Source organism: Haliotis asinina, chromosome 7 (assembly GCF_037392515.1).
Source record: "Haliotis asinina isolate JCU_RB_2024 chromosome 7, JCU_Hal_asi_v2, whole genome shotgun sequence".
In the NCBI taxonomy this organism is placed as follows: domain Eukaryota; kingdom Metazoa; phylum Mollusca; class Gastropoda; order Lepetellida; family Haliotidae; genus Haliotis; species Haliotis asinina.
Genome location: NC_090286.1, coordinates 24,234,796 through 24,255,091, shown reverse-complemented (window position 1 = coordinate 24,255,091; position 20,296 = coordinate 24,234,796). Strand labels below are relative to the sequence as shown.

The 20,296-nt window shown below is 38.8% G+C and overlaps 1 protein-coding gene across 2 annotated transcripts in view; it reads left to right on the top strand.

Moving 5' to 3' along the window:
* Positions 1-20,296, top strand: part of LOC137292232 (transcription initiation factor TFIID subunit 2-like) — a 33,511-nt gene that overhangs the window by 11,571 nt on the left and 1,644 nt on the right. The window contains exons 16-31 of one of the 2 annotated variants that reach the window (XM_067823812.1): positions 123-232; positions 528-593; positions 1,173-1,305; positions 2,028-2,147; positions 2,731-2,871; positions 3,746-3,856; positions 5,027-5,112; positions 5,801-5,917; positions 7,910-8,049; positions 8,522-8,591; positions 9,636-9,740; positions 10,648-10,747; positions 11,766-11,837; positions 12,168-12,443; positions 15,668-15,796; positions 19,792-19,945. In XM_067823812.1, the coding sequence (XP_067679913.1) occupies positions 123-232; positions 528-593; positions 1,173-1,305; positions 2,028-2,147; positions 2,731-2,871; positions 3,746-3,856; positions 5,027-5,112; positions 5,801-5,917; positions 7,910-8,049; positions 8,522-8,591; positions 9,636-9,740; positions 10,648-10,747; positions 11,766-11,837; positions 12,168-12,443; positions 15,668-15,796; positions 19,792-19,945 (1,930 nt within the window). The remainder of the gene's footprint in view (positions 1-122; positions 233-527; positions 594-1,172; positions 1,306-2,027; positions 2,148-2,730; positions 2,872-3,745; positions 3,857-5,026; positions 5,113-5,800; positions 5,918-7,909; positions 8,050-8,521; positions 8,592-9,635; positions 9,741-10,647; positions 10,748-11,765; positions 11,838-12,167; positions 12,444-15,667; positions 15,797-19,791; positions 19,946-20,296) is intronic. The other variant, XM_067823813.1, reaches the window with a different exon arrangement.

Genomic DNA, 20,296 nt, shown 5'->3' with positions numbered 1-20,296 from the left:
TTAAACCCGACTCGTGCTCGAGTACTCAATCACTTATGGAAGCCCTGTTAGAATCACCCTCTTTCATACACATGTGCCTAAACTATTTCCATGCAATGCTGACTAATGCTCTTTTGTCACAGGGCCCTCTAACAGTGACCATCCAGGAGCTGGATGGTTCTTTCAACCACACCTTCAAGATTGAAGAAAATAAAACCAAGTTTGAGATAACATGCCATTCCAAAAGTAGGAGGTAAGATTAGAACAGATCCTTTTTGCCCCATACAGCAACAAAACTCCAGTAATTCAGTGTTACGAAGTGTTAGGAAGTGTTCACTGTATAAGGATCTATCTTCTCACTTTGAAGCGCGCCTTAGTCTGACCATCTGATAAATCTTCATACTACTCTGGATGCATCTACAGCTAGGCCCAATAGTTATATATCTAGCATATTTTGTAACAAGTGAAATACACTTCAAAGCACCAAACCTGACTGTATGCATCAGATTGTTTATATTTTATGAAATTGTAATGAAATTATTTCACAGGAACAAAAAGAAGAAGATTCCGTTAATCACAGGAGAAGAAGTTGACATGGATCTTAGTGCTATGGAGTATGTATGGATTCCTGATCGACATCTATTGATGATTGTGGCTAATGCCAGATATAATGAGAAAGCATGTTTTTCCAGTCTTTTTTGTTTGGGGTTGTGCAACAAAACACTTGTGTGTGTTAGTGGTTTTGTTTCTGACACTGGTTGAAAGTTGAAGCTAGTTAAGTAATGTCCCAGCTGAAGATTAGGTCTTTCTTTTGTGTGTTTAATGAAGCACACAGCAACATTTCAGCTATATCATGGTGTTTAGTCTTGCCATTTACCAAACAGACAGGCTTCAGCTGAGTGTGCAAGTCTAATCCCAGTATTAGTTTCATGATCCTGGGTTACAGAAGTCACTGGTATAGTAATACTATGGTTTTACACTGTTTTTAGTAATATTTTAGCAGTGTCACAACAGAGGACACCAGAAATGGGCTTTACATGTTGTACCCATAATAGAACCTGGATGTATTTTTCATGATGAGGTGACGGGTACGATTCGACTACCCCACTCCCTCCCCAAATCTGTTTCATATAGTTACAGACTTGATACAGGTAATGTGTTCCCTGTATACTAATGAAGATGTGGTGTTGCAGTGCGGACTCTCCGGTACTGTGGCTGAGAGTGGATGCAGACCTGCAGCTTCTCCGCCATGTCACCTGGGAGCAGCCAGATTACATGTGGCAGTACCAGCTCAAGTTTGAACGGGACGTGTCCGCTCAGTTACAGGTGAGACAATTAATTGAGGTTATTACCTGAGACTCTCTGCCATATTGTTTTTTGGAACCATTTTTTACAAATATTTTTTGCTCATATTTTGGCGATGCCAGTATTATGTTCCCCTTCTTTGTGTCGGTTAAGTTATTTCATGTAGAAATGTTCATATCAGTCTCTGATGCTGTGACACTTTTAATGCAATAATGTGCACAGAAATATGTGGAAGCTTGAATTGATAGGAAAACAAGGTCCCTTTTATTTATGCCTGCAGATGTAATATTTTTTGGTTAATACAACACAAGAGCAGCTCTATGTATATGGGAGTCTTGCATTAGGTGATTAAGGCCCTGGCACATTATTTTACCAAAAATAATTTGGGAAGCATTTCAGTGTGTCCAGCAGTATTTGTTCTTCATGCTGAAGAGCCTAATTCAAGTTGTTCCCATGTATTCTCACTTTCAGCCGCTTGACATTTCCACTGATTCTGTAAGAAAAAAAAGCTTGGAAAAATAATGCTTTTTTATCCTGAAGGAAATTTTCTGTTCACAGTTAACACTGTAAACACATACAATACAATGAAAGATACATATACATAAAACCACCAAAGCATCCATACATATGTTAAGTATTGCAAAAATAGCAGGTACCAGTGTTCAGTATATGAGGTATTACAGACCTGTACTGGATTATTAGTGTCCTGTACTCATATGATCTTACGATTTCCTTGTTTCCAGGGTATTTGGGCTTTGGAGCACTACCCTACTCCACAGACTCGTTTGGCACTGACAGACACTATAGAGAACGAACACTGCTTCTACAAGGTGCGGATGGATGCCTGCATCTGTCTGGCAAAGGTGGGTCAAACTTGAACTTTGAACAGAAATGTATTTATAGCATCAATTAAAACGATGATGATGTCTTATGAACACTGAAATAGGTATTGAAGCAGCACATTTTAAAAATTTTCAACTATTTCCTTAATTGAATGGCACGTGAAACATGTCACTGCATGTGCTTTGTGGCATGTAATTACTTGTTTCAATCATGAATTCTGGCCAACCTTAAATTGAATCAAAGACACTAAAATAAACACTCACTGGACATTGTGTTTGGAAGTGATTGCTGTACATACTCATTAGTAAGGCTTTAGTAGGTGAGGCAACATCTCCACCCCATAGAAATGTGTGGTAGAATATGAAGTAATTTGTGCTACACCTAGAAATTGGTTGAATTGTGTGATGGTCAGTTCTTGATTCCTGGTTCCTATTACTTAAGCATTACTTATTACTCACTCACTCACTCACTCACTCACTCACTCACTCACTCACTGACTCACTCACTGACTCACTCACTCACTCACTCACTCACTCACTCACTCACTCACTCTTGCTTGACTAGTAATTTTGTCATCTTATATAAGATTGGATGGTATTGCAGGTAGCTAACTCCATGGTAGCAGGATGGACAGGACCTCCAGCCATGATGATCATGTTCAAGAAGATGTTTGGGTCTCACTCCTGCCAGGCTATCATCCGACAGAACAACTTCAGCAACTTCCAGCACTACTTCCTGCTTAAGGTACAGGGCCCCATTTCACAAAGCTCTCGTAAGCCTAAGATCTCCTAACTGTTCTCGTAGAATTCATACCTCATATATTGTAACACAGGAGATACCAATGTTACGAGAAAAGTTATGACATCTTAGGCATACAAGAACTTTGTGAAACAGATCCCAGATCAGTACCACTTGTTTAACAATAGTTCAAAAGAAGTTTAATGGTTCAAACATTTATAATAATGATACAACTATTGCATGGAGATTCCAGCTAGGTTCTGAGCAATGAGTGTGATAAGTAACATTTTACAATATTTTAGCAATATTCCTTTACAGACTTTATGCTTTGTTCCTCATATGGAGAGTTTAACCTATGTACTTGATATGACAATCAAAAGCTTTAACCACCATGCTACCCCACCACCCCAATCCCTGAGCTAATTCAGTGATCCCTGGAAGTTTGATATAAATCTTGTTTAATTTGATTACCTCACTTGACATGCAGTCTTTTTATTATGAAGTGTATCACAATTTCCATTGATCTGATTCAGTGATCTTACATGTGTGTGACATTTATTGTTCATTCTTCCATAAACATTTTATGCATATGGCAGCTTTACAGTAGCGTGCAATGGTTTTTACTTGAAGGCATGTGCAGTACTGGTCCATCCCTTGCAGCTACAGGCTCTGCACATTGCGCCGGTTTCATTCAGTGATAGGGTTGGAAATATCATGCAAAACCCTTTGACATCTGTGTGTTGTATACGAACCCATCTCATTACTTATCTATGATTTACCAGATACATGAAGAATGTACTAATTGACGGGTATGTATTCGAAAACAAAGCATTGATTAGCATTGCACTGATGGTCAAGACCTTTCTTTGTTGCATTGCAGACCATCCCAATGGCTATGGCCAACCTGCGGACTGTACACTGTATTTGTCCACCTGAGGTGATGCGCTTCCTGCTGGACCTCTTCAAGTACAATGACAACAGCAAGAACAAGGTACAGGGGGCCCTTTCACAAAGTGATTGTAGTGCTATGATTGTCATAAGTCTATGTGAAAGTGTGGGAATTGCGATCACCGTAGTGCTACAATCACTTTGTGAAATTGGGCCCTGGCTGAATTGACGTGTGTGTGTGTTTCTGCAACACCGTCTGAATATATTTGTACAGTTGTAATTTGATGGCCATGTGGGATGATCTCAGAATGTAGCTGTTATGCTGTTGACATGCTCACCACTGGTGAATCTGCTCTCACTTTCAAACACAGGATGATCCATTCCGCTCTTTAGCCTTCAGGAATGAACCATTGTGATACTGTGTAATAATAATTTTTCCTTATCCTGACTCATGCTTATTTGCTCATCTCCTCCCATTATGCGAAGATAGTGGAACACTTGAAATCCCTTCTTTTGAAGTGGACATACAATCACACTCACCCACAGGAAGCCTCCTGGTTTCCCAACACACTGGTCACATGACAAGCCTTGTTTGTCACTAGCTGCTCCGTCTCCTCCATTGTAGGTTCGCAGAAGCATCCAACTTGTTGAGTGTAGACGTTGTTGATGTCTGCGTTGAAAGTAGACTCACTGAAGTTTGCAGCATCGTTGTAGATGCAGTAGATGGAGGTCTGGTAGATGCTGCATGTTGTGCTGATTCCCTGAAGCTCTGTACCTCAGGTAGCAGGAGTCAAGATACATCATAGATGGAGGACGTAGATGACTTCAACTTCTTTGGTTGAGGTGACATCACTTCCGACAACGACCTCTTTTGGAACTAGGACCTCATCTCCAAATAATCCCATTGTCAGGTCGGGATATGTCTGGCGATTCATTATAAACCTGAATAGTTAGCACATGGCTACCAGGCGCAGTAAGAGTCAAATTGCCAGACATGACTTGCAAGGGTCTATGTTTATAATTTTTAGCACGTATTTGAATAGTAAACAAACACAGAACAAAATTCTCCCCAAGTTCACCGTGGACACTGGAAGAACAAATAACCATGGAAGTAGGACATAAGAACACAGAAAAACTGCAAACAGACATGACCTACACCAAGAGCACGAATTCATCAGTGAAAACATAATCTCACATGATGAAGTACATGTTCAACAACATAAAAAATTGCATAACTCCCCACTAATGACAACTACATTATACTTACTTGCAGTATTCAGACAACTACTACAGAGCTGCTCTCATTGATGCAATGTCTGCCACCATTACTCCTGCTGTCACTCCGGTAGTAATCTCAGAGTGAGTAGTTTCATGCACCTCTTTATCTCTCTGTGGAGTACCCATGCAGGGTAGTGTCCTAGTTTTTCTCAACTTGTCATAAACAAAACAGCAAGATGTTGGTAACTGATAAATTTCTATAACGGATTGATTTGGCGAATCAAGTTATGAAATATGCTTTTGCAACTAAGTTTCAAACCTTTTCACCATTATGAGTGAGTGAGTGAGTTGAGTTTTACGCCGCACTCAGCAATATTCTAGCTATATGGCGGCGGTCTGTAAATAATCGAGTCTGGACCAGACAATCCAGTAGTCAACAACATGAGCATCGATCTGCGCAATTGGGAACCAATGACATGTGTCAACCAAGTCAGCGAGCCTGACCACCCGATCCCGTTAGTCGCCTCTTACGACAAGCATAGTCGCCTTTTATGGCAAGCATGGGTTGCTGAAGGCCTATTCTACCCCGGGACCTTCACGGGTCTTCACCATTATGAGGATGATGAACTAAACTACCATCCATTTCACAAAGATATTATAGCGATAAGACTTTCATTGGTATAATCTAACTAAGAATTACAACCATTTATGACAATTTTACAATATTTCCAAAAAGGTCTTGTCCGCAATTTCCTTATGATATTTTCAGTTCCAATAGTATTTGAAATTCTAGACCTATGTACATATTATGCACCTTCTTTTAACACAGACATGGTAAAAGTACAGACAGTCTGACTGCAGACACAAAGCAGTTTCTGGAAGAGATCACAAGATGCCTGAATCTGGAGAAGTTGCTTCCTTGCTACAGACATACAGTTACAGTCAGGTGAGGGGGGAAGTAGCTGAAGGGAGTCAGGTTAGGGAGGAAGAATCTGAAGGGAATCATGTGAGGGAGGATGTATCTGAAGGCAGTCATGTAAGGGAGGAAGTAGCTGAAGGGAGTCAGGTGAGGGGAGAAGTCACTGAAAGGTGTCATGTGAAGGAAGAAGCTGAAGGGAGTCATGTGATGGAGGAAGTATGTGAAGGGAGTCAGGTGAGGAAGTCATTTGAGGAAGGAAGCAGTGGAAGAGAGTCAGGTGATGGAGGAAGCAGTGGAAGGGAGTCAGGTGAGGGGAGGAAGTAACTGAAGGGATTCAGGTGAGGGAGGAAGTAGCTGAAGGGTGTCATGTGAGGGAGGAAGTAGCTGAAGGGAGTCAGGTGAGGGGAGAAGTCACTGAAAGGCGTCATGTGAAGGAAGAAGCTGAAGGGAGTCATGTGATGGAGGAAGTATGTGAAGGGAGTCAGGTGAGGAAGTCAGGTGAGGGAGGAAGCAGTGGAAGAGAGTCAGGTGAGGGGAGGAAGTAACTGAAGGGATTCAGGTGAGGGAGGAAGTAGCTGAAGGGTGTCATGTGAGGGAGGAAGTAGCTGAAGGGAGTCAGGTGAGGAAGTCAGGTGAGGGAGGAAGCAGTGGAAGGGAGTCAGGTGAGGGGAGGAAGTAACTGAAGGGATTCAGGTGAGGGAGGAAGTAGCTGAAGGGTGTCATGTGATGGAGGAAGTATGTGAAGGGAGTCAGGTGAGGAAGTCAGGTGAGGGAGGAAGCAGTGGAAGGGAGTCAGGTGAGGGAGGAAGTAGCTGAAGGGAGTCATGTGATGGAGGAAGTATGTGAAGAGAGTCATGTGGAGGGAGGAAGTAGTTGAAGGGATTGAGGTGAGAGAGGAAGTAGCTGAAGGGAGTCATGTGAGATAAGAAGTATCTTAAGGGGTCATGTGATGGAATAAGTAGCTGAGGGGAGTCATATGAGGGAGGAAGTATGTAAATGAGTCATTTGGAGGGAGGAAGTAGTTGAAGGGAGTCATGTGAGGGAGGAAGTAGCTAAAGGGAGTCAGGTGAGGGAGGAAGTAGTTGAAGGGATTCAGGTGAGGGAGGAAGAAGCTGAAGGGAGGAAGTAGTTGAAGGGATTGAGGTGAGGGAGGAGTTATCTGAGGGGATTAAGTAGCAGAAGGGAGTCAGAGCTTAAGGGAGAAGTAGCTGAAGGGAGTCAGAGGTGATGGGAGGGTGAGTTGTAGGGATCCAGTGGACACAGGAATTCCATCAGATCTGGAAATGTCAGAGCAACCTTTCTGTAATTGTCAGTTTTCAATAGTGACTTACAATGCCATGTTTGGGTTGCATTACTGATGTAGCACAGTCCACTCTCTCATTCACCATTTCCTGGGGCCAGGGCATTTTAATTGAAGACATATATTTTTCAAATGTTTGTTTCATGTATTGGTTTGAGATGATACCCAAATCATATTGAAACACAAAGAATTAGGTACATCATCAAACAAAGTAAAACAAAGGGTAAAATGTTACAACCACAACTAAGGGAGGTCACTCAAGATACATTTACTGAGAACCTGGTCAATTCTGGTCACAAAAACATCGTGCTCAACAAGCCATAAGTCATCCAGTTTTAATCCTGTCCATCCCAAAATGAACTCCCCCCACATCATATTATTGGCCCATAACCACTGTTTTCTTTCTTTTACGAATGACCATATACATCATCCTACCAAACATTTATGGTTCTTGTTTTTGAATCACATTCATGAACAATCGATAGAAAGATATGTTGTAAACACTATATGCAATGAAACACCTGAATACATGATACATTTTATCCATAACTGGTTCTTTTTATTCTTTACACAGGTTATGCATAAAACATGTCATGTATTCATGTTCACCAAACTTCAAAATGCCTCCAATATGAAACTATGTTATTGTTTCAAGAGTTTACGCAAGAGCACATTTCACGTACTATGATTAAACAAGGATTGATGTAACTTTGTTTCAGTTGTATACGGGCAATCCGCAGCCTGCAGAAGTTTGGTCACCTACCCAACGACCCCGAGCTTTTCAAGAGCTATGCCGCATATGGGGTGTTCCGAGATGTCAGACTAGCTGCATTCAGTGCTATTGTAGACTTTATTAAAGGTAATGCCAGCTCTTTTCTTCAACAGGGAAATCACAAAACTTCTATTTATCAGCACACCCTTTTGGATTCATAGATCATTTGAAATCAAGTATTTGTCATAATAAGCCAATTCTTGTCCCAAACCATATTGTCGTTGTAAAATTTTCTTTCAAATATTTGCTGAAGTGAAGCATACCATGAAACTTAATGAGTCAGTTTAACATGATTTTATTGCAAATAATATTCACTTTTATTTAGAAGATTATCTTTTTGAAATTATGGAATCTATCTTTATGTGTAAATTTTACTTGTGAAATAATAAACTGAATTTCTTTGGGCAGTAGATTTTGTTTTTCATTGCAATCAACTATACATTTACCCTTTGCAGCTGAATAACAAAACAAATAAAAATATTTGGGCTCTAGTGCTGTAAGGTATTTGCATGTGTCTCATATTTTACTTGATGACAAGTGAAAACATTTGCATTTGCAGTTGACCGTAATACTGACACCCTGAAATGGTTATTGGATATCATTGAGACAGATCCAGACAACCTAGTCAGGTAAATAGTGTGGCTGATATGTGAAGAAAACCCCATAATCCTTACAAGTGGTGGTGTTTTATGCTACACACTGTGATAATCCAACTGACATTAATCAAATGACAAGAAAAACATGCTTGTCTTTAAGAAATGACTAATTTAGTTTTGTCTGCTCCTGGTCAATGATCATTGGTCTAGACTTGAATGTATGGTGAGTGCTGTTTTTTTAGCAATGCTCCTGCAATATCATTTCGGGGAACACACATAGTACCCATATGGGGAATTGAACCTGAGTCTTTGGTGTGATGAGCAAACACTTTAACCACTAGACTAACCCAATGCCCCGGTCCATGCTTGATAAGATACAGGGCACTGTGAAACAGGTGGAATGTTGTTAGCATAAAACCACAGCCACTGAAATTAGATTGACATGTACTAACTGATGATTTTTAGCAATGTTTAACATTTTGATATTACTTGCAGTAATGACCCATTTCTTGGGTCATGTAACACTGCACTCAGCAATTTTCCTGGCTGCATAACAGCAGCTTGTAAATCAAGTCTGGACCAGACAATTCTGTGATTGACTTCATGTGATTTGGATTTATCTATGCATGTATTTGTCTTGTCATCAGTCCTGACCGCCAGTCCCATTAGTTGCCACTTACGAGACTTGATGGCTGATGGCTTTTTCTAATTGGGATCATCACCGGTGTTGTGGTGACGAGTATTGATGGTAATATAGATCCCAATAATCTGTGAGTGTGAGAGGTGTGTTCATGGTTTGGGTGGACCTGGTCATGCTCTTTCACATGAAAGTGATATTAAGCATGCAAGTGTTTCTCGACAGTGTAAGGTGATGCAGCTGGTGGCAGTCACCAGAATGCTTGGCTCAGACTTGATCATATAGAGGCATGATTCTATATAACTGGAATATTGCTTGTAGTTACGATGACTATCTATTTTGTTTTTGTTTTTCAGATTAGTCAGATTTCAGATCACAGTAAGATTAATAGCAGTATGATGAAAGAACATAAAAAGTTATTCAGGGTATGTGCATTTCAGACATGGTGCTCTACAACTACTTATCGAAAACCCTCCCTTTAAAAAGTCAGACAGCAATCCTCTCAATACAGATGGCCTGGTGGAAAGACTCTGGAAGATGATGAAGTGAGTACACCTCATGTAGCTGGAGGAGGTTCAGGACTTGGGTGCCACAGCATGGATAAAACTGGGGTTTTATAACAAAGTGAACTTCTTTCTACTATCAGTGTTTAACAATGCAAGTTGTTACTGTTGTGATCTTGTTGATACTTAGGATTATTGCTTGTGCTGTCACACACTAGATACTTCATGGTCACCACTGGGTAGTTGTAATGTTGACTATGACCAGACATACCCACTGGCGCAAGATGGAGTGCTAGATGAGCCTTGGCCTGCTCAGTGTTCATTAAGTTGGAGTGCTGACATAACGTTTTCGATGGTACATGTACTTGAAAATTGCCAGAACGAAGATATTTGATGCTTTTTTTGACAGCTCATACCCATTCATATTGAAAAATTAGTGTCTCATCTTTAGTTACCTTTTGTATTACCATGAATAGCTGCCAAGTACCAGTGTTGCTTTGTGCAATATTCAGTCACTCACTGGGGTGCCAATTATGTCATCTGTGAAAGAATTAGCTTATTTCTAGCAGTATGTTTTGAAATGATTAATGTCTTTTGTCTGCTTACACTGAATGAAAGCAAATGGGCTTTTGTATCATAAGTTTTGAAGATTGACTGTAGCTGACCACCTGGCAAATACCATTATATTTCCTTATCCGGTCTCATGCTATTTGCTTATCTCCCTTTCCCTTCAAACAGTTATGTGACAACTTGAGGCCCTTTGCTCCCTGAAGCAAATGTAAAATCACTTTTCCCACAACAAGTATCCCACGTTATCGTTGGCATGCTCTTGTCACTCTCTTCTTCCGCTTAATCGTTTAAAGGGAAAGGGAGATTTGCATATGGCGTGAGTCAAGATAAGTATAAACTATAAATTTTATCCTACAAATTACATGATATTTTTGTCCAGCTCCTCACTGTCCCATGACAGCCGTCTGAGATGTGGTATTGCTGACCTGTACCATGTTCTGTATGGCCGCACACGACCAACCTGCCTGGCTATACCAGAGGTCAGTATTGCTGTTGCACCGCATCATTCAATCTAGTTTCATGTAGTCTTCATATTCGTTTTCCTCTGCAATTTATGACATAAACTTGCAGTGGAGAGTTACAGCCTTTATGTGTGCAAGAAACCACTGACTGTGAGTTTGAATCCAGACTCACACAGTGTGTTTACTGATTTGTCTGCAACTTATTTGTGTCCTGATTCACTCTGAGTGTTTTTCTGACCTTATGCTGATATGCCATGATATCACTTAAGTGACGTTCACAGAGTTTAGTCACTAAAAGTGCGTTGCAGACAACCAGTGACTTGCAAGCACTGTACATTGATTCTCCTGACAACTATCAGCTGCTTGCAGTCACACCGGTTGCTGAAGAGGTTGCTTCATTATCAAACCAAAATGGTGGCTTAGGTACATTCGAATTCAATGGCTGAACAAGAATTGTTTGACCCAATCATATGGGAAACTGGCAAAGACAGCTTGCATCCCAGCATCCTCAGTTTGTTCCACATCTTCAATGTAGTCTTCAACAGTCATAAATTCCCTTCTAACACTTTCTTCTTTAGGGCCAGATGACCAACCTATAATTGATCAGAAACACTTTGTGCTGTTGCAAGCCATGATTAAGTGATTGATTTGCTTAATCTAAGCGATTTCTAGGTTGCAGTGCACCCTAAATCACATATGTTTAATACACAGGGCTTCAATTCTCGTTTTCGACAATAATTTTCAAAAATAAAATCTAGATTTTTATAATTGTGTATTGTTTTGATATGTTATGATGAATATTTGTTTCAAATTTGAATGAAATCAGTGAAGAAATGAATTTTTAGAAAATTCTACTGCATCACTCATTACATATTACATAAAATACACAAGGGGAGACACTCATGAGCCTAGAAACATCATCACAAACTGAACATGGTTTAATACAACACAAACTTATATTACCATTAACACTTATCCTGTGCTACCAAGTAGTCTTTGTCAGTTTATTGTATTGAGACCCCATTCTACGTTGCAGAGTGTTCTAGTGCTCAACTTGAAAGAGAAAACTACCATGCTGAATCCAACCATAGTTCCCGAGAAGACAGAGGTGAGATATCATTGTGTGATTATGGTGGTTAGGATTGGGGATTTCATGTCATATCTCAAAAGGTTTGAATGCTGTTTTTTACATCAGTTTGATCATTTCTTGAATATTTACAGAACCTGTAATATTACAAAGTTTCACTACACACTATTCTGTCCCTGTTGAGTTATGTCCCTTGGTTGTGCTAGAATCTGCTACTTTGACCTACACCGTAGTGGCAAATCCCTGTGGGAATTCCTGTTCCTGTATCTTGATTAGCTGTAAAAGAACTGTACTTCTTGACTCGTAGCCCTTCACAGCCAGAGATACAGCAGTGCATTTCATATACCACAGGATGAGCTGTTTGATGAGATGTCCCAAGCTGAGGAGACCACACCCACTAAGGGATCTCAGTCTGAGGATGTCGAGATGATCGATGTTGATGTCACACCAGAGAAGAAGCCTTTATTTGTGCGAGGGGAGTCACATGACCAGCGAGAAACAGGAACTAAGAGGAAGGCATCATCACCTTTGATCGACCTCAAACCAAATTTAGAATCTAGTAATATGAACGTTAAGCCTGAACCAGTGCAATCAGATGACTCGAGCGGATTCAAGCTCAAGATAAAGGTAAGACTGGCAGGGTTGTAGGATTATTGATTGTGCACACCTTTGTGAGTTTAAAAGCATTTTGTTTTGCAGGAAAAGAAGAGACATGTGAATTTGTTGGTTGTGATTACATATCAGTAATATTTTTTCGTTACTCTGAGGAAATAATTCTTTGTGCTTAAAAGTAACACTTTCACTTGATTATGAAAAGTTGAGGTGAAAATATTTCCTGTTTGTATTTCAAGGCAGAATAGGCGCCACTTATTTTTAAGGTTGTTATCAGTGCTAACTGTAGCAGGGATTGTTTAGAAAAAACAGCTGTCAGATAGGAACATAATTGTGATGTGTGACCACTAAATTGTGTGGCATTGAATCTAAGGATTCAGTAAAGATTGTTTATTCGTTGACCATCGATTAGGTTTGTGAATATTTGAGAGCCTGTAACAGCATTAGACCACCTCTGTGATCTAGGGGTGAAGGCATCTAACTTATGAACTAAAGGTCACCGATTTTATCCTCTGGTCATGCCATACCAAAGGATGTTCAAAGAGGGTACTCGTCGTTACCTAGCCGGGTACTTGGTATTTTGGGGGTAAGAAAAGTAATGGGGGTTCAGCATTAGTATACACATGTAATGTTTCTGAGTGGGGTATCCATTAAGTTGGTTTCTTAGTGAATATGCTCAGTAACTCAGGTATGCCTGTACAGGAATGAATCTTAATAGCAATGTAGAACACAACTCTACCTCAAAAGATGCAGCAGTATTTTGGCGCCAGCCATAGTGCAACATGTCACATGTCACATGTCACATGTCTCATGTGACTGTTACATCATAGTGTTATTAGTGTACCTGACATGAAGTTTTCAACAATAATGAAATTTAGTGGAAAGATCTTAGACAACTTGCATGCATGCCTTGCACCTTAGCATGATAATGTGGGCATGATTATTGATCAGTCCCAAGGCTGTTGTATAATTCATGTACATGGCCATGTTAAAGTTAAAGGGGACAAAGCGTGATAAGGGTGAATAGTTTAGTTTTCTTTCCTTCCCCTGCAAGTTCAGGTTGCAGTGGGGATTCCAGGTCAAAGTTGATGCTCATTCTTTTAACCACTGGATTGTCTCGATTATTTATGGACTCACCATGTGGCTATGATAATGTTGAGTGCACATAAAACTTCTCTCACCCACTCACTCTAGTTTAAAATAGGTCCCCATGCTTGGCATAGAGCATGGATTGGTGGATTTGATATTCAGTAACTTGATTAGTTATGTATCACTGTATCCAGATAGTAGGTCTTGGATAGGTTTCTACCTGAGTACACCAGCCCTACCCTACCCTACCCTACCCTACCCTACCCTACCCTACCCTACCCTACCCTACCCTACCCTACCCTACCCTACCCTACCCTACCCCTTTCATGTTGATTCTTGACATCAGGAAATGTCAATTCATCATGCTGAATACCCAGGTTCCATTCCCCGTCGTGTTCCTTACAATATTGCTGGATTATTGTAAATGACTCTCCATGATCAACATTTCATAATAATATGAGCTAGTGCCACAGACCTTCACATATCCAAATATCCTCTGGAATGTTCTGCTGCATTTTACCCGACTCTGACCCGAATCTGTGGTTCAGAAAGCACCCTTATCATACTTTGTTCTTTGTAAAGCACACTGACCTGCTCACAGATTTTGACATGACATGGAAATACAGTGGTTCATGTGACAAAAATGGTTTCCTTCGATGAATCTCTTGGTTTTCCTTCAACAATAAGTCTGGGTGACATTTCACAAAGCTGTCGTAGCACTATGAATATTGTAACTCCTACACTGTAACATAAACGTACGACAGCCGTAACTCCTATACTGAAACATAGACTTACGACAATCATGCACTATGACAGCATTGTGAAACAGGCCCCACTGTGAATGTCAAGACATACACAATCACACAACAAGGGCACAAATCTAACTTGATGCAACGTTTGCATGAATCTGCATGGCCTGTGTTTGCCTTTAAGTGGATGTGTAGTAGCCCATACCTAACACTAGTAACTAATTTAACCGTCAAACTGGTGAATGACAAGGGAGGTAGTCACTGAAACACCTGCACTTCCCTGAATAGAAATGATACAATATTTCTACATGAAGTAAAAACTACCCTCCTTTGAAAGATATATCTAAAGCAAATTATCTAATCATGATAATTTTTTCAAGTTCATTCTTTATGTAGAATGTGAAGATGTTTGTACTTTCTATTTTAAATCTCTAATTCTTTCAAAAATCATTGGAAAAACATTGTTAGAAAATATTAACCTTGAATATTAAGTTTGAATTTGTACTTAATATGCTGTGTGAAATGTTTTATTACAGCTTAACATGGCAAAAACCATCGTCAGAGATGATGAATATTACTCGTCAGAATTTAAGCAGTTTGGTACAGAATTTATATATTGTTTCAAAGCGCCAGTGTGATTTCCTGGTAGAATGTTATCAACTCATGAAACAAATGAAAAGATGTTGTATAGTAATTTGTTCCCTTACTGTTTTAGAATGATGTTCAAAGTTAATAGTATTTAAAGATCATATAATTATTTCTGGAATTTGCACAGAGAGTAACATAGAAACAGTGATATCAAAAAACAGTTGTGGTCATGCCTCACACCCTGTGGTTTCAGTTAACTATATATGTAACATATAATGATATGATTTAGACCATTCAGTGTTAGAGTAATCCTGGTTAAAATCTGTAACATTTGTCGAAAATATGTTCACCAGATACTTTCATAAAGTGATTGTAGAGCTATGACTGCTGCAAATCCATCAGTCAACTAGTCCATGATTGATATTACAGTTTTGCCACTTAATGATATTAGACCTGAAATAATAAACAAATATTAATCGTTCAGTAGGCTAAATAAAAAAGTGAAATGTTTCTTGAGCATTGGCACATCATCTTTATTTGTGCGCATAACAATTTTTGTTGCCATTTAAAAAAGTTATTTTTTTTAATGCAGCCTTTCAATTATGCATCATAGATATGACAGCTCTTGATCCTGTTACACAAACGGCAACCATCTACTTAGTTTTAACACTATAACCTCAGCTATGTATTGGTGTAATGCATGTCGTGAGTACTGACTGTAACCAGCTCCTATTTGCAGCAAGATAAACATGCCGAGCAACATGTGCTTATAGCCTGTGTGGCAGAGTACCATGTTTTATTTCTTGTGTTCAGATTGGATTGAAGAGCACTGAAGCAGGAACATCATTTCTAACGAGCGCTCCAACTACGATTATTTCCCCCCAACCTGTTCCCACAACGCCAGGGGGCTCGTTTGCTTCTGAGTTCATGAAGTTTGTTGGGGTACTCCATGTTTAGATTTCATGTCCTGCCTAGGAGCTTAACATTAGACTTCTGCTTTGTAGAATGCTGAAAAATTACCTTTAGCCAAATGTTGCTGCTGTCTTCATTGTTACACCATTTGCTTATAACCTTCACCTTTCTGTTGCTGACCTTGTAGCTTTGTGTCATGACCTTCACATTTGACTTTTTACAGTGTCATAGATGTATAACCTACACCTTGTGCTAATAATGTTTTCTGTAGTGCTTCCAGTGGCAATTACTTATTTTTAGTGTATATTTCGGTTGTTGTAACAAATTCTTGCTCAAAATGGAATGTTTGGTGTCCAGATTGTTTTCTCTCTAATTTACCTTTGTAGTGTGGCCTTTTGAAGGGCACTTGAGATACTTTTAAAATTAGGGAATGGATGTTATACTCAGAAGATATGTATTCCATGGTTGAAGTTCTACATTGTTTTAGATGTGGTTGGGCAGTTTATGGTTGTAGAGTGGAGGGGTATGGACAACACATAACCCAGGTACTACATTTCATGCAGAATGCATATGTTACTACCAGATGTGTTTGTTTGACATTTACACATGTACAGATAGTGTCAATGATTGTCATTTATTATCCAAATTGGAATTGACAGTCCGGAAATCAGGAGAGGAAGTCCAAGTTTGGCACAGTCAGGTGAAATCGACAGCCAACAAAATAATGATTGTTTGATAAATGACATTGTTATTCGAGTGTCCAAAATCATGAGACAAGTCATCAGAGTTGGTCTGTCACTGTACTTGACAGTCAGAATTACAGATTAACTCTCAGTCATGGATTACTATTGTAAGACTCACAAAATTGGGACTACCTTATTTAGTATCATGAACAATTTTGTTGATAGAAAATATCCCAGTTGCAAGTGATGACATCAGCTGAGTCAGTCAATCTTCAGAGCAATGTATTATAATAATATTTGACATGTTGAATATTATATGCCATCCATCTTCATCATGACAGTGTGTCAGAGTATCATCACATTGCTTCAGGCTGGTTGTAAACAAAGGAGCAATTGTCCTCAGACTGACAGCATGCATGAATCAGAAAGCTATTATACTGCATAAGGATATCTGGAAATACATTGATATGCTCAAGTAGTTACAATTGCCAGATAATAATGTGAAACACGGCTAAAGGCTTTTGTATAGAAATGTATTTCGGTGTGTATCAAATCAAGTTTTATCACATACAGCTAGCTCCACTGAAAGTTGAGACTGGTGTTCTTCTGTTTAGCCTTTACCTTGACAACTTCATGCCTTGGCACTCTAGTCTGAACTCGATTCCATGTCTTTACTACATGGTTAGCACCACTATAGACCAGCAGTCTAGTGTTTATGTGTTGGAAAATTACACACAGTGTATTCTTCTAGAAACTCTCTTTTAGCATAGTGAACACTACAGCAACAGAATTCTGATGGATCTTTCTCAGAAACATCCATAAACTTGTTCTTTAGCATTTTTTGCCAGTGATTGGTCACTGAATATATTATATTTTAACATGTTTCACTTTTGTTTTGATTATTTAGAGAATGCATTGGATTTCTTTTGATCTGTCTCTCACCACTAGAACCCAAAATTTGATGGTGTGGATCATGAATATGTAATAGTTTGAATGTGATCAATTCTGTCAAAAATACAAAGTTGTACCTACCCTTTCCTTCCACAAACATTCACAATAGTTTGAGCGTAAATATGTATTCTGATGTAATCAGCAGATTTTGTTATGCAAGCAAATGTTAGGGTCATAGATAGAAAGAGTACCCTTTCTTACCATAAACATTCACAATACTTTTACCATGAATATTTATTCCGATGGAGTAAGCAGATTTTGTTATTCAAACAAACATTAGGATTTTGTTAATGAATGTATATGCATCAAGCTGTTAACATATGTCTAGATCTGTCCAGGTCATTTACAGGCTGCTCTCATGAACTGTGCCACTTGATTTGTGTCCTATTCCAAAGTATAATTTGATAGCTCTATCCATCAAGGTTGGACATGTTCCATGTAAATTGATTAAGGAGGCAGATGATGTGGAGGTTTCAAATTCTTGGTAAGAGTTGATCTAGTATTCAAATCAGTACAGGTTTCTGTATGTTACAACATAGTATGTTGATATGGTGTTGATTTTTGTCAGAGCTGTGTCTTACAAGCAGCTAACTAACATTTTTATTTTGAAGGGGTTTCATTTCTTCGAAAATGAACATTAGTAAAAATGCCTTCAAAGGCTGCCAGTTTGAATTAAACCTGAATAGTTTCATAAATTTGACACTTTGATAGATAAATGCATGTATCTGTCATCCCAATTTTCATTGATTGCATTATGTTCACAAATGAGTTTTTATCATATGTTGCTGGAGCCAGGTACATTATCTGGGGTACTGATTCATATCAAAGTATGTGAGTATGTCAGAGAGGGTGAAACAGTATATGGTGGTTTTTGTAGAACCACAGTATTTTTGCCTTTGGTTGGGTATACTGCAATCCAAACTTTTGATATTTTTTATTTTCGAATCACAATTTTATTAATTTCTTGAAACCTTTTCCAAAATGTCTAAAAATCAATTATTTTGTTGATTTCTATGCATTTCTTTGTTAGATGGCCAGTATTTTCCATGAAGTAAGTAACCTGTATACCAAACTGAAACAGACCGAAGCAAAAGCCTTGAACCACAATATGTACCATACCATTGTATGAGCGTACCATTTCATCCCTAATGTCAGGACAGAATTCTCCTATCAGTTAGTTACTGTAAATCTGGAAATTTTTGCATCGATAATATTTTGTTTTTGAACAGTTAATACCATAAATGCGATGATAAAATTTTGCGAGTTATAAGAATTTGATCAGCATACTCACTTTGCCATTTTATGGTATGAACGCAACAACACCAAAGCGTCACTTAATGTACGGTGATTCCTTCCTGTTGTTTTGTAATACCATGCAAGCGATACACAAGTACCCTTAATAGTGGGCCCGAATAGCAGAACTATTGACCGTCGACATGAGAAAGCAACTTTAAATAAATGTGACGATTTATTAATGTGACACAATAAGAATCGCATTTTTCGCATTAATTTATTGCACGCAAACATTTCCTGGTTTACAGTAGCTGGACTTGATTATGTGAAGGTGCAATTGCAACGCTTGTATAGTTCACTACACCTATCAGCTGATTTCATTAGATCATTTTTCTTTCTGGATTAATAAGATGCAAAGTAATTTTCTTCTAGTTCTGATACAGGATGTAGTAAAAAGATAGGGGCAAGAGAACCTACCGTAAAATAAATACAAATGTTGAGACAGTTTTAGGCTTCAATGACTTTGTTATTCATACTGTAATATACATGCAGTAGTTCAGTTTCCCTAAGGCAAATAATGTATCTATATATTAATGTCTAGATTGTGTGACTGTAATAATAACAGTATCACTCTAACTTCAGAGTTGAGGAGTCACTAGAATTAGACATTCTATTTTGTATTGTTCTGTAAATGTTTATTAGAGTTCAGAATAGTGCAGTCCTGTTCTATACTTTTCACCTCCTTGCTGTCTTTGATGACTATTTCAGCATTCAGCTCATCATGGCTGGTGTAGGATTTCTGATAAAAATAAGAAAATGACTTGTTTAATACAAAAAGCAATTCAACACATAATTCATGCATTAAATTTTAAAAGCTTGTGATTTTATGCAAATATTTATCAAAAGCATTTTGCATTAATAAAGTGGTTTTTAAATTTGTACTGTCATACATTCTTGATATTTGTCCCTGTTATGATTCATGTTTTAAGAGAAGTATGAAACAGACAGGTCACAAATACCCAAATTATTAATGATTAAAGAAATTAGTTGTGATGATGAAACAGTCTGGTGAAAAATTTCAACACCATCAGTGTGTGTTCAGTTGTGTTGTTAGACTGTATGTAAAGAGAGTAACAGAGTTGCATGTTTTGTCTGTAGATGAAATCAGATTCAGAGTCACCCAGCACTTCTGGGCAGCTCCAACAACCACCCCTCCTGCCATCCCAACCACCAGAGAGGAAGAGAGAGAGTAGTGTCAGCCGACTCAGTGAAGACTCCAGTTCCCCATCCCATGCCCCTCAGACTGTTTCAGGTAATAACACTTGGACTGCACAGAGGACAACATGATTGTCCAGCATATCTTGATATTGATAATCTCTGTTATGATGGCTATCCTGCGAACATGGCTGTGATAGCCAGATTTTTATGCCACAATGCTAAATAGAGCCATCCAGTCAATTACTAACGTGAGCAAGAGTGAATGAGTGAGTTTTGTTTTATTCCGCTTTAAGGAATATTCCAGCAGGGGACACCGGAAATGGGCTAAAACGAAACTCACTCACTCAAATGAAAATGTATATCAATACCCCTTACTGTCTTATCTTATCAATTATCCATTTGCTGCTCTGTGAAAGGAAGCACAAAGGATGATAGAGTGATACCA